This window comes from Rhea americana, unplaced genomic scaffold, assembly GCF_003343005.1.
Source record: "Rhea americana isolate MKP2758 unplaced genomic scaffold, rheAme1 scaffold_88, whole genome shotgun sequence".
Classification (NCBI taxonomy): domain Eukaryota; kingdom Metazoa; phylum Chordata; class Aves; order Rheiformes; family Rheidae; genus Rhea; species Rhea americana.
Window position 1 is genome coordinate 2,977,073 of NW_028187066.1, and position 14,715 is coordinate 2,991,787.

Sequence of the window (14,715 nt, forward strand, 5' to 3'; positions counted from 1 at the left end):
TTATCTCCTCAGGAAAAGCAGTTTGGTTTCCCACAGGTCCTTGCTTGAAAGTAACCCAATTTCCAAACAAGCATGCCAAAATAGCACAGTACTCACTCCACAGGAAAAAACAAACTGTTAGTACTTTTTCCTAAGTAGCTCCCCTCCACAACTCCCAAAAGCACTGCATACAAGTTAAGCAAAATACAGCCTACTGTATTAAAAAAGTAAAGAAATACACATTGCCTGTTTATTCCATTCAATTTCTGGGCAAAAACAGATGATGATCCTTAAATGAACGCTTTCCTCCATATTAATCAATTTTAAAGCAGTACTAACCTGAAAACTAACATTTCATATTTAATACTAAAATCTAGATGTTTATTCTAATAAAATAACAACAACAACAAAATCGATCAAGAGCAGCATCTTCTATTTTTACCAGGAGTATTATCAACCCAATGGAAATACTTTTAAGGTACAAATATAAGTTGTTAATAGCAGGTAATTTAGTAAGTTTTAATCTATGCATCTTACCATGTCTCACTAACTTTCGATGTATGTGAAAACAGAAGATGTACTGGTGTTTTCTGACATCTTTGTAGCTTCTTTGTTTTACTTGAGCAACAGAAGAATCCTTTCCTCAGCACTCAATTTAAAAAATCCTRCTTTTCCAGAGAAATTTTCTATCAAGTTGATTTTTTCCTAGTGTTTTTTTAGTACAGTATAAGATAGTGTAATTGTTTTTAAAAGGCTAAATCCTATCTTCTATGTCCAAGTTACCACAACAAACATACCACCAATTGCCATTTCTGGGCAATTACGCAAGGTAGATTCCATTCTTGGATAAAGTTGAATATATGAAATATATAGGAAATACTCTGTATTAACAAAGGGACCTTCAACAGGCAACACACAACAGGGCTGCTACTGTAATTATTTCCATCCTTGAAATGAGAGGCACTTTAAAAACACTGGCTTTCAGGGTTAACTAATTCTTGGATCTGTCATCACACATTATTGCCAGGTAATATGCAACCAACTGTAGCTAATCACATATAAATGGCATTTGTTATGCAATCATGCAATATTTTATCCCATGTCCACATTATAAAACATGGTTAATGAGTACCAGTTTAAAAGGAATATAAGGCTACTGAAAATATACATGGCAAAATAAATTCTCATATACTTTATTGAAGTTTGGAAAATGTTTTAAACAAAATTTACCTATTACAATCTGTGCAATAGCACTCTCTCGGATGGGTAACAAAAGATAAGTTTTTTTTTTTTACTTTCAATTATTTCGTTCCTAWGATATTTCACTTTCAAATAGCCGCAAAAACCATCTTCATTTAAACAGCCTTCTGAGAATTAAGAAATCAAAATCATACTGACACTTCAACTTTAGTTTCACAGAAAGAAAATTTCATGAAACCTTGGTGTTGATTTCAGTGTATGATCTCTTTTAAGTTACACATTAAGAGTCTGTTTCATTAATTACCAGATGTTAAAAGCAACACAGATCAGCACAACAAAAGTCATTTTACAGAGGACTAAAAGATGTAGTCAGTTTACAGAACCCTGTGGTAAAATTACTAAAAAATACATTACATTAACAAAGACTGCAGTACAAAGACCATTTACAGCTTCATTATTTTTATGATTTCCTCAGCATTTTTAGTTTACACATTATAAAAGATGAAGGACCCCCCGCCCCCAACCTCTAAGAAAGCAAATAAGCACAGATACTTAAATCTATTCAAAGGCACTCAGCTTCTCTCTCTTCTTTTTTTTTTTTTTTGAATTAGCCAGGTATCAAGTTGATATTGCTTTCATTGTTTGTTGGCCGAATAGTCCTCTCAGTCATTAGAGCAACACAATGATAAATTATATGTTGTGGCTAAGCTTCCCCTGAATCAGGTACTTATTTGGGATCTTTATTCTGTAATTAAAATATCCACATTTTACAAAATTCCTTGAGTCTACCAGGCTAAGCCTTTGGCCAACTTTGACTTTTTTTTCCCTTTAACACGCTGTGCCTTGAGCTTCTTTTTCTGCCTGGAATTCATCCATATTGGGTACTGTCCATGCTGGTCTAGAAGAGTTTTTTTGTTTCTTTTATTATCTGTGTCCATTTTGCAGTCATCTGAAAAAGAAAGGCATTTATAGTCAGTAAAATGCATGAATCAGCTTCATAGAAGCTATTTTATTACTAGATTCACAAGCATGATAAAAATATCTCTACACACAACACTAKTTGTGCAGAAAGAGCTGAAGGCTTAATACATCAAAAGTGCTTTCCAAAAGAATACAACTGCATCCAGGAACTTCAACAGCTGATAGTAAATATGAAGAATTTACCCTAAAGGCCCATGTCTAGGCAAGGCACCTTATTCTTCAGTCTGACATCTGTTCCAGTACTGTGCATCTAAAAACATTGTGTGTGGTCTCCATCAAAAGCTGCAACCATACAGGAAGCCATAAGCTTACTGAAACATATGTACAATTAAACACTTTTTATGATGTAATGTTTAAGATCCAAGAAAGTTCTGAAAAACTAAATTAATTGAGTGGAAAGTGAAGACAGGTAAGCAGAAGACTAGAGAGAAAAGCTGAAATACAATGAAGGTATAAAGCATGAGCCAGTGATGCTACATTTGTCTCAAGTAAGCAAGCACAAAGTCAAGTCTAACCAGAGGCAGAAAGAGAGCGTTAATCTGTAGGATCAGGAAGACTGTATGTGATATGGTCACACCTGAGAGCGTTATCCCCAGCTAGCTAACACCATATGAACTGCATCTCTCAGTAAAACAAGGCTACAAAGGGAAAATCTTGTTTGTAAGAATAGAGTTGAACCATACTCTACTATTTCATTTCAAACTTATTTCCAAACCTTCCATGTCCAGCCCCAAAAGTTCAATCAYGAGCTTTTACAGACATTCTGTTATGCCTGTCTGATGTTGGGAGACAAAGCTCATCAGGGTAACAACATGCAGCCAACATGTTGTTTCAACAGAGGAAGCATAAAGTGAAGCATGCAGGCAGTCTAGAGAAATCTGTGCCCCAGAGATGTGTTTAGAGAGCCCTAACGCCAAGACATGAATAGTTTTAGTCAGCAGAGAATCAGCACAGGGGTCTACTGCCAGCTGGCACAACCAAAGGCTGATCTGGCAAGGGATAGAGGCAGCAAAAGAGCCCCAGCTCCAGAGACCTCCTGAGACATCAGAAAAACGCAACATGAGGCCTTCTTAACAGTGTTGTTTTCCAAATGTCATAGAAGGAGAGATGGCCTGCCCCAGACCGAAGTGCCAGATGTTGAGAGCAGGGCTAACTTGGAAAGGGGAGAGAAGTTTGGGTAGATGCAAAGAATGCAGAAACAGGCAGTGAAAACTGCTACTACTCATATAAAGTGCAATTAGTTGGCAGTTCAGAGCTAAACTATCATACTTCTTTCTCTAGTAAGAGTAGCTAAAAGAAAGGATCATAGTACCAAGAAGTGTGAATAACAAGCATCAGTAAGAATTTTACATTCAACAGGTTTTTCCATTATATAACAAGAAATAAGTCATCTCTCTCTCTCTCGCTCTCTCTCTCCCCCAGTTTCTCTCTTCTTTCTTCCAAATTGAGGCTTCCCAAAAAAAACAAAAAAAAAAAAAAAAAAAAAAAAAACAAAACAAAAAAAACAAAACAAAAAAAAAACAATCCATAGTAATGAACCAGGATATATAAATATCGGTTTGTTTTAGATCCCTTTGCCTTCAATAATTCATTCATAACTTTACATACAGTTAGTGTGTTGGACAAGGATTTCTGTCAAAGTCATCCTATTCTCAAATACAAAATAGATAAAAAACAAAAAAACCACCATCAACAAAATAAAGCACACACACTGTCCTAAGTGCCTTTACATAAGCGTCTTCTCCAGATTCCTGTCCTATCACACGAGCACAATTAAGCTGTTAAGGGAATTGGCTTTTGACTGCAAAAAAGTATATCCACAACATCAGCTTGTCAGCTGCAACATTTAACTAGACAAAGAAATAATCCGGAACAAAGAGTATCGGTGTTTACATAGTGCAATGTTTTCACCATACTTTGCAATCTCAAAGATTCTGTAGGAATCAGGAGCAGAAAAAACCCCACTGAACAGAAACGAGGCTCAAGGACATAAAGAAAAATCTATCAAAGGAGTGAAAGAAAGGGAAGGGGACAAAAAAGCTGGTACTAAAAACAGATTCAGGTATGATTATCTTGAAAGATGTCTGCATCTCCCACAAAGTTTTTAAAAAAAGCGACAAAATTTTTTTCTGACTAAAGGCCAGCCAGATCTTCCATCATTTTTTCCTAATAACCTAAACTGAAAAAAATTATGTTRTGAAAAATACCCTAAATAACACATGAAAACATCCCTAATGCACCTATATACTTTCTTAGGCTGGTAAAATGTTCACYTATCACCTGATAGTCTATCTGGACAAGTCTTTTTCCATACTTTGGTCCTTTATAACATTTTGCAACAACATGAATTCCCTTTTATCCAGAAAAAGTTCGTGCTGAAAATACCTCTCAAAAAGGACACCATTCTTTATGAAATGTAGAAATGTAGTATTTTTGAGGCTGCTAACACCTACAAAGGCTGGGTGAAATTGGCCACTGTGTACAAAAGTAACTACCAGATGTGGAAGGGGGTATAGGAATAATAAACAGACAGGCATTTCCTTCAGAAACTGAGTTTAAAGATGAAGATATTTCTTCCGGCTCCAGCATCAGTATCAAAAAGCTGATAACATTCCAAAACATTTTGGAACTCCGTTTGAAACAATCCTGTAAAAAAAACAACTTTTACATCTGGTTTAGAAGACAAACCAGAACCACAGTCTTCTATTTCCACATCCAATACTATTTACAGGCTCTTCTATTCAACCTCACAATATTCCCCTATCTTTCCCAATTCCTAAGCCACTGACAAAACTAGCTGCATGACTGACAGCTTTTACTAGCATTATTTCAAATCCTTGCTGAGAGGATGCAACTAGTGTCTCAATAGACCTCTGCATCCCACACAAAAAGTCTACATCAGCAACATCACAACAGCTTAAGTGGCTAAGTTGGAGAAGAGAATCAGACTGATTTAGTTTGGACTACACTTTCAGCAAGGGAAGGCATCTTTTCTGATTCCCAACCTCTATGAAGCAATTTAAAACCTTTGTTCCCACTTAACCTGGATCACTTCTTTATAGACAACATCCTATACAAGGAGCAGAAAGAAAAATCCACTCCAGCACCATGTGCAACACAGCCTTAATCASCCTGCAAAAACAGGTCCCTGCTGCCCCAACAGTAAGATATTACATTCAAAAAGGAAGAATCACTCCATCTTTCATAACATCTCTACAAAGTAATCTTAGCTTTAGGCCCAACTTTTAAATTTTTGGTTTCCTCCTTAGACTGGAAAGGAAATTGTGTCCTATTTCTGGCTTAACAGCCAAGATACTGATATGACTAGAGCAAATTGTTGCTCAGGAAAGTGATGAATTCTCATTCACCGGATGTCCTCACATAGGAATATCAATCCAGATGAGACTAAACGCTTTAAACCAAATGTTAGTAAGTTCAGTCCACAACTGACTGAATACCAAAGTTAAATTGCTAGGTGGCCAGATTCAACAATTTAGTAGCATATCTTTGTCTTTAAAAGTTAAAATTTTTCCTTTTCAAATCACTGCTCTAAACCTCCAACAAACAACTTTAGTCACGAGAGTGAAAATCAGGGGAATAATAACAACACTGCAGGATGTCCCTGCACTGGGAGGGCAGCAACAGGAAAAACTGAGGCAATGCAAAACAACCCCAGAAAAGRGAGGATAAAAGACGTCCCCGGCACAGAAAAAGGCAGGTCTCGGCAGTCAACGGCGCGCCGGGCCAACGCAGCACCCCTCGGGGTCTGCGCTGGTTTCTCCGCAGGGCCCCGTAACTTCAGCGCCGCCAAGCGACAGCCCAACTCACCCCCCTGCTCGAGGACCTTCCGCGGGGGGAGGACGGTCGCCACCTCCTTGACCTCCTCCATGACCACGTCCGCGTTGGTTCGCAGGATGCTTTTCAGCCTCTCCAGCTCCTTGGGCGCGTTCTTCTTCCTCTTCTCTGCCCGCATCTTCCTCTTCCATTTGCTCCTTAGGCTCTTCGCCATGTCCTGGGGGGGGGATGGGAGGGGGAGGTGAGGGCCAGGAGCCGCCCGCCGCGGGGAGCCCCCCCGAGAAGCCGTTAAGGCCGCGTGGGGCGCCGCTGCCGCCCTTCCCCCCTCCCCCCAACGGCCCGCGCGGAAGGGGGGGGGCGCGAGGCTTCCCCACCCCCCACTCACCGCCGCCGCGCACGAGGTCCGCCGCCCACTCCCACGCCGCGCGCCGCCGCGGTCTGCGCATGCGCGGGCCGGCGCACGCGCGCGACGTCACGGGAGTCACGTGAGGCGGGCGAACCCTTCGCTTCCACACAGCTTCCCCCCCCGCCCCGCCCCAAGGAACGGCAGGCTCTACCGTAAACCTCCCAGTGCGTGGGCACCCCAACGTTTCAGGGGCACGCCCCGCTGCCGTATTTCCACGCCAGCCCGCCTGCGCGCCGGCGCTGCTCTCTGCCTTCGCAGGGCTGCGGGCACGGACGAGAAAACGAACACATCCCCTCACAAGGAAAAAGTGAAGCTTTATTTTTGGCTACTTCCACACATTTCTCAAAGAAACCTTAAGACAGAAAAGAGAAATCATCACACTGGCTCAAAACAAACAGTGCAGACTTCTTTCGTCAGCATCCCCCAGTAAAATTTAGAGCATGGAAAGTACACATGGCCAAGAAACAAACTGTTTTTTTTAAAAGCCAGAAATACGTATCACTGCCTCTTCATCACTGACTTTAACATTAAATATTAAGCAAGCAATCATTTGAAAAAAATTTTATGCTGCCTGCCATTTCAGAATTTCAACAGCCTGGAAAGCAGCCACATCATGGTGCTCCTGCCCAATTAGCAAGCATTTGCCTGCCAAGTGATGGTTTTCATTTCTCATTCTCAGCCCCCTGAAGTTCTCCTCTCCACAGAGCTGCAAGAAAAGACTAAAGATTTTGCAATTTTTATTGACAGATGATTAATCTTCATATATGCAAGTTGGTAAGATGCCAGATTCCCTCTTTAAATTTTTCAGAATACTAAAAGATAGGCAATAAATTACTCTTAATAAAAGAAGAACATTCCCTTGAAGCAGTTTAATACTCTCCTTGCTTACATAGCAATTCGAAAGCCTGCTACAGGACCTCTCTTTTAGAGAGGGTGTTCCATTTTACCAAACAAACAAACAAACAAAAAAAAAAAACAAGAGAAATGCTTACCTTAGTAAACCGTTGCACAATTATAAACTGAGGGTACCTTCATGCTATACACATATAACCCCAAGGGCACCATTTCCAGCAGCTACAGAATAGCAGATAGAGGCTTTCTGATAGCTTATTCTAGAGAAACCAGATGCTGTCAAATGTTTTGATCATGAATTATAGAAAGTGCAAATTAAGTTAAGTAATTAAAGTGCCTGAAATGGCCACAACTTGTTAACTAACATAGATATTCTGGAAAAGAATTTTCAGCTACATGAAAAGCCTTTTATTTCTAGGGAGAGATCAATACTGATGGAATGAAAAAGTAATAAAGATGCAGCCTCTCTAGAAGATAAAACTACACAGTTTGTAGATCACCCACACCAACACTATTAAGGTACTTAACTTTATATATGCTATATTCAAACCATTCTGCATTTGATTATTTTTTATTAAATGCCTCTAGTAAACGCAGCAGGTGTAAGAACAGATTGATGATGTCCAGGTAGAGATTGATTGCAGCCAATATGTACTCTTCAGGGGATAATTTGTGCATCAGCAAATGAGTGTCATAAATAATAAATCCACAGAACAGAAGTGCTCCAGCAGCAGCAAAGACCAACTCCATTGTCTCACTATAAAAAAACAGCTAGAGGCAAATGAAAGAATGAAAAGACATTTGTAAATTTCATTTTCTTTTTAATATAAAAATCTCTGTGAAAAAATATGCCAAATGTAAAACAGAAGTCTTGTGTCAGTACAAGACATAAAATATACAATCTTTTTACTGTTGAATACATACAGATACAACATTACAATGACATTTCAATGTTCTTATTGAATCTAGCCTCCAGTTACACAGCCTCTTTAACTGGGTAATGTATATCTTTGTAAGAAAGAGGAAGTTCTGATCTCCAGAACAGAAGCCAATTATCCAATTAAAAACCTGCTATCTTCCCCATTCTCCCAGTCAAGTGAAAAACTCTGCCAATCAACTGAAACAACACTTATATTAGCAAAAGCAGTATCCAACAAATTTGAATTTGAAAAGATCACCGTATAATACGACAGTAAYGAACCTGGCTAGGAATACTTTTTCATGAAAGTACATTGAACTGTCCAATTTTTTTTTTGTTACAGGATAAGTTAGTAAAATATTTAAGTTGAATAATATTTTTAATCTTACCCTCAAGAACCCTGAGATGATTAAAATCCACAAACAAGCAAAGAGCCTGAAAAAAAAAAGAAACTGTGAGCAACAGTATTAACTTTGCTTAAAACTTCTTCCCTTCCTAATAAACCATTTTACAATATTTAGCCCATAAAAATGTCCAAAAAGCTTAGATGTCAACTGTTCACTGTTTCAGCAGTAAAATTCTGTTGCAGAGAGCAGTCAGAACTGATGGCAGAAATTTACTTTATATTTGAATCAACTCCCTTCAGTCTCGGCAACAAATCCAGACAAACTAGTCCTTTAGTGTAGTACTACAGTTTTAAGAATCATAATCACACTAAGGACTGCTATGGTAAAAAGAATTTCTTATCAAGAGAGCAGCACTGCAAAAAAATAATAATTTAAGATAAATAACACCCTCAACATTCATTTGAAGCAGGGTAGTTTCTACTGATCTGCACTCATTCTTATAACTACAAAACTTGCTACCTTCCCCTCAAAAAACCCCAAATAAACAAAAAAAATGCACAAAACACAATACTGTAACAAAAACATCATACCCTGCTCCAAATTTGCTGAAGTCTCTCTTTGATTGCAAGGTATATGCAGTCAGTCCAAGGAATACAGCAGAAGTAAGAATAAAAGCTTGGAAGACGATGGATACATCATAGAAACTCACTGTAAACAGAAGAGTTAATTGCCATTTAAATGAAATATGCTATGTAATTGTTATCTGTCAATGAAATAGAAGTTTAGATTTTAACAATCTTTATTTGTGAACGAAGAAATAAAATTATGCCTGAACTTATCTTTGCACTTCAAGATGAATGCACAGGATGCACTGGCCCTTGCCTTAGCTAGGTTTGACATTTATGGTGTAGCTGTAGTCTTTTAAAAGGAGATAACAGATCTTCTGTACTCATAAAAACAGTATTTTAATTATTGACATGCAAGATTGTAAATAAAAAAGAAAATTTAAATTTTTCATGATACTGATAAAATATAAAAATCCCAACACAAGCAATCCTTGGAAAAAGCTCAGAAGAATTGTGTCTAGGAGGGTAGAAAGGGATAAGTAGTTGGAGTCTTTTTTTCCTCCCTTCTTGCCTCCTCAACCTTCCTTTTCCTAAAATACTCTTTTTTTTTTTGTAGGAGGCCAGAAACCACAACACAGAGGTTTCATTTTATGCTATAACTACAKGACAAGGTGACGCCAGGTCTTCCCTCTCCCCACATCCTGCTGGCCCTTGAGCCATTGCCTCCCTCAACAGATGCTACAAAACTCTCCAACTAAACACAGTTCTCTTAGGGTAAGAAGAGGGGAGATATGAAGATGTTTCACTTGCAGATCAGCTCTGCTCTGCTGCAGCATGTTAGTAAGAAGTGCCTTACAAGAAAGGACACATCTGCCAGCTGTACTGAAAGAAAAGGACAGCACAGCTCACTTCAGGTTTGCACAATTTCAGCTCTGGATCGCAGAAGCTATCCAGGTCTGGAAAAAGACAGGAGATGGAAGTGAAACAGAATGAAGCCAAAGAAGGCCAGAAAGATTAGCATTACCATCCTGAATCAGCAACTAATAATCTTGTTTTCACATATATTCAGAATCCTAATATTGACATGGTATCGTTATAGAAAAAGCACAAAGCTATTCAGCACTGGCACAAAGAAAGTGTGTGTGAGGGGGAAGGATATTAAACAGATTGCTGTAGCACAAAAAAAAAAAAACAGAATCTTTTCTCCTATTACTCCACTCCAGTCACTTGTAATACACTGGAATTACAGAAATTACTATTTGTATTTAATAGATAAAGGGAGTTCAAAATCCAGTTTCCTCCCTTGATTACCAGGTGTTTGCTAAATTCACATCACTGTCATTAAAAATTTCAACTAGTGGATTTATTATCCTTTTAGTCACATCTGGAAATCTCAGGTGGCAATGAGTATAACACATTGAATTACTTTTCCAACTTCTGTTAAAAAAAAAAACAGACAATATAAGGATGACAATCATTTACCTGTAATAGCAACTGTCAGTGCTTCCAAAAGGGTCTACAAAAGAAGAAATAAAAAATTGAAAGGATTAAAGAAAAAAATTATAGGAACTTAATATACCCTAAGTCCTATACCCTACAATCTCAGTATGTATTATATAAACATGTTATTACACACAAAAATTTAACAAGAGGGCTAAATTTTCAGCAAAATAATGCCACTGTCTTACTATGTTGAAGTTGTTGTTGCATATACAAAGAATAGGACATAAATCAAAAATGAGTAAGAAACACACCCTACAGAAAATTGTCATTTTGGTCTTTTATTAGGCACACAGCATTAAGTAATGTGCTTATTACACTTGCAAACAATTCAAGGGCAATAAAATTTTCTCAGAGCTGGATTTATTAGAAATGAACTATTTTCAGCTTTCTATATACTTCTCAGTATTTGAAATACTGTCATCCAACATTTTTAAACTCTTATTAGACAGCTAAGTACCTGCATCAACTCTCCCATCCACCCTTCTTTTGAAGCAGAGCTGTAAATCAAACATATTATTAATGTCTGGGCCCAAGGCTAGTAAGAGCCATGAGTTTTTCCTAAAATGCAATTCCAAATTAAATTTCATTACAAGAAAATATGAGAATAGTATCTATGGCATGAAGCAAGAGGTCAGAAACAAAGTTTTCAACCCGTAATTTGTGTAAGCCAATGGGAGCAGCAAAATGTTTAAAAAAACCAAACTCTCACTGAATCTAATATTCAACTCTAATATTCTTCCTAGAAAAACGAGCTAGAGGCTATCTAGGAACAACCTGTAGACAGAACATTCAAACAATAATTTAATATTTKGTAAGTATACAGAAGGTCTTGCAAGAAATACAAATAAAACAAATCAGCCACCATTAGTTTGATTTAAGGAAGTGATCAAAGTGAAAGGTATTCTAAGGAYTGTTAAAAAAATGAATTTATGTAGATACTTACAAATCCAAAAAGGAGGTATAAATTAACAGGATGCTGGTGTCTGTAGAGTGTCAACGCTAAGATTATAGCCAAAGATCCAAATGCAGACATCAAAAGTAAGGCAGGCCTGTAAATTTTCATACAATAATCAAAATTAAAATAGAATATTTCAAACAGTAATGAAAGTATTATATCAAACCAAGTTCTTAAGTGATTATCTGGATAAAGATACTGCTTTATATAACCTAAGTAAATATAGAAAAAGGTTTTTAAGTAAAACCACCCTTGAACACATCACCTTAGGTACTCAGATAAAAACTATATGGCTACAGGTAAAGGTAATTTTTTTCATATTGAAGTTACAAATTGTTCAAGAGTCCATCACCCGGAGATGAGCCTGTACGAAGAGGAAAATATACCTGTACTGAACATACAGTTTTAAAATACATACGTAGTATTTTGCCTATTTTAAAACTCCATATTCAGTGAACCGTTATTTAATAAGCACCTGAATGCAACAAGTATGGGCACTAATATCACTGAAGCAAATCAGTACTGACCAGTAACTGTTGCTACAATTAAATCACACAAGCAGCCCTCCAAGAAAAAAACAAGATCAAAACCAACCACCAAACAAAAGTCTCAAGTAAGCAGAAGGATCTTCAGTGTCAAATTTAAGTATAAACTGTAGTTCTATGAACTCTATTTTATATAATAATACAGAAACTTTCATATAACATTTGACACTCCTTTTTTAGGGCTACGAAGCAAGTGAAAGTAAAAGCAAAGTCTGCAAGTGCACTTGGGAAACTGAAATGAAAACAGAAGCTGCACTCTGTTCTCTATTTTCCCACAGTCTTTCCAGTCTTCAAAACGAGTCTCAAACTCTTTTTTTTTCCTCATGGCAATTTTAGAGGCAAGAAATAAGTCCACTGGAATTTTAGAAGATTACTTTATGGAGGAAAAAAAAAAAGTGTGTGGGGGGGAATGGAATAGGGGAAAAAATGATTTGGCAGTTTGGAACAAGTGCCTAAAGCAACAGTATTCCAAACAGAATCTAAGAGTAGATATTTAGAAAGACCATAAAATGTCACTGAGATGTACTGCAACCGATGTATGGGTTTTCATAGCATAAATATTAATCTGTAATTACTAAAGTTGCTAATCACTAATTAAAAAATTAAAATAAATTCTGGCATCTACAGAAAAATCAAGAATTGTCAGAGAAGAAAAGCTATGTTCTAATCAATTCCCAAAATCTCTATTACAGAATCAAAAGAGTATATAAAAGTGATTAGGAATACAGAAGTATTCCAGAGTAACTACAGAAACAACATGTTACACACCAATAAATAGTTCCATTTCAGTTTGGTATCTACCTTTCATGCACAAATGTCTGAACTCCAGTACTGTAAAGAAAAATTGCAGATGTGACTGTGGTCAAAAGAACTTGAACTGAAAGAATGCTGTAGACTTTCCGTAGAAAAGCTAGAATAAGGAAAATAAAAACGAGATCAATTCTGAGTTGCACGTATAAACCTCAACAGTAAATCAAATACAAGTTTGCTCTATGCTATGGTACTATAAGAAACAGTTTACTTATTAAAAAAAGGAAAAAAGAACACAGAGAAAAGTCATAAGAAGCCATTTTTTCAAAAATTCTGATACAATATTTCACAAAACATTTCATGCATTCCTGGGGGTCTTTATCTAAACAATAAAGATTACAAAAGGAATAAAACAGAATTGGAGAGAAATTTACTTCAGACTATTTTAAAAAACTACATATATATAATCTCACTAAGAAATTACTAAAAGTACCCCTTTTCTGTCACTTTACCAGGTCCATCTGAAGGACCTAAATGAAGAAAGATTAATTTGGAAGTTGCATGAGAGACAGCTATATATTTTTCTTATATAATAAAAAAACTTTATAATAACTTTTATTGGACCTTTAGAATTATATTTATAATAACATCTATTTGGCCATCTTAGACATTTACAATAATTCRGAATTTTCACTGCACTGAACAGATTTCCACAGACTGCTACAAAATCTCAAAATTAAGCTAATAGGCTAATTTTTGAGTGGAAGAGTGGTTCAGGACACTCCATGACTGCATGGAGTAGAYACCTGCTGTATGTAACACATTTCAGGCCTACATATTAGCAGCAGAGCCATATYCCATGGCCACTAACATAATCTTTTAGCACCCAGATGCTTCAGCTGAAGAGACGACTTTTTAACCTCCACAGAAGAAACTGGAAACCTCCTGCCTTGGGGGGAATTATTCTAATTATGGGCACCAGTGTTAACGTCTACACGTCTTGCACATCAAAGTTTAAAGCGAACCAGCGCGAGGCAAACCAAGCCTGAACGTATATTGGGTTAATTCCTCTGATACAAAGAGCCACCCACCCCCGACYCTCGTACACTAAAACGAGAAACCGCGGCCTTTCGCCGACCACTGATCTCTCCCGCTCTGTGCCTCAGAGGGGATTAAAGGATGCCCAGGCTCCCCCCGCACGCAGGCAGCCTTCAGACAGAAGGTTAGAAAGGCTCCAGGGCGAGGGGGCAGGGAGAGGGGAGCCGCTGGGATGCGCTGCCGCGCCGCGCCCAGYGACGGCCGAGCACGGGAAGGCAGCGGCGGCCTCGCTGCAAGCGCGGGGACGCGACGGGACCGGCGGCGCCGCGCTCATCTCCCCCGGCCCCACAGCCTACCCATGCGGATGTGGACGCTGGCCGAGGCCACGTTGCTGCCGTAGTTGAAGTCATCCTCGATGGAGCTCCGCGGGTAGCGCTGATCCGCCGCCATCGCCGCCGACTCCTCGCCGAGCAACGGCACCGACGCTCGCTTCCGGGCGAGGCAACGGCGCTCCGCAGCGCCCAGCCGGCCCCGCAGTCGATCGGCGGAGCTCATCGATCGCCGCCGGGTCGTTGGGAGGCGCGAGGGCGCTGCGACGGCGGCCGCGCCCGCGGGGGGCGGGGGCTGCGCGCCGGGCCGGGCCGGGCCGGGCCGGGCGGCGAGCGAGCAGGTCGCCACCGGCCCGCGGGCCGCCGCAGGGCCTCCCCCGAGGGGGAAGCAGGGCTGGTTGTGTGCCGTATCCTTCGAGGTAAACTCCGCCGAATTGACTAGGACGCGAAGATCTCGGCGCTTCCCAGAAGTCACGTAGCACTTTGCACGACCCGCAATAAGAGCTGCTTGCTTGTAATTTCGGAATTGCCCCCCTTCCCCCGGCAAAGT

The 14,715-nt window shown here is 39.1% G+C and overlaps 2 protein-coding genes across 2 annotated transcripts; both read right to left on the minus strand.

The window, feature by feature from the left end:
- Nucleotides 1–395: 395 nt before the first annotated feature.
- Nucleotides 396–6,427, minus strand: LLPH (LLP homolog, long-term synaptic facilitation factor). The gene is made up of 3 exons (XM_085323810.1): nt 6,341–6,427; nt 5,989–6,172; nt 396–2,128 (listed from the first exon to the last, which is right to left on the minus strand). The coding sequence occupies exons 2-3, from the start codon at nt 6,167–6,169 to the stop codon at nt 1,965–1,967; spliced, it is 345 nt and encodes a 114-aa protein (XP_085179936.1). The 5' UTR covers nt 6,170–6,172; nt 6,341–6,427; the 3' UTR covers nt 396–1,964.
- Nucleotides 6,428–6,655: 228 nt separating this feature from the next.
- Nucleotides 6,656–14,362, minus strand: TMBIM4 (transmembrane BAX inhibitor motif containing 4). The gene is made up of 7 exons (XM_085323822.1): nt 14,193–14,362; nt 12,850–12,958; nt 11,492–11,597; nt 10,528–10,561; nt 9,070–9,187; nt 8,522–8,567; nt 6,656–7,984 (listed from the first exon to the last, which is right to left on the minus strand). Exons 1-7 carry the CDS (start codon nt 14,284–14,286, stop codon nt 7,778–7,780), a joined length of 714 nt encoding a protein of 237 aa, XP_085179948.1. The 5' UTR covers nt 14,287–14,362; the 3' UTR covers nt 6,656–7,777.
- Between the last annotated feature and the right edge of the window lie 353 nt (nt 14,363–14,715).

Bases quoted from the DNA above. Each gene is read 5' to 3' on its own strand.
- LLPH (XM_085323810.1), bottom strand. From the start codon at position 6,169: ATGGCGAAGAGCCTAAGGAGCAAATGGAAGAGGAAGATGCGGGCAGAG. The intron at 2,129-5,988 runs GTGAGTTGGGCT...TTTCTTTTTCAG, and splicing joins GAAGGTCCTCGAGCAGGGGG to ATGACTGCAAAATGGACACA.
- TMBIM4 (XM_085323822.1), bottom strand. From the start codon at position 14,286: ATGGCGGCGGATCAGCGCTACCCGCGGAGCTCCATCGAGGATGACTTC. The intron at 9,188-10,527 runs GTAAATGATTGT...TTCTGTTTACAG, and splicing joins ACTGACAGTTGCTATTACAG to TGAGTTTCTATGATGTATCC. The intron at 7,985-8,521 runs GTAAGATTAAAA...ATTTGCCTCTAG, and splicing joins TCATCTCAGGGTTCTTGAGG to CTGTTTTTTTATAGTGAGAC.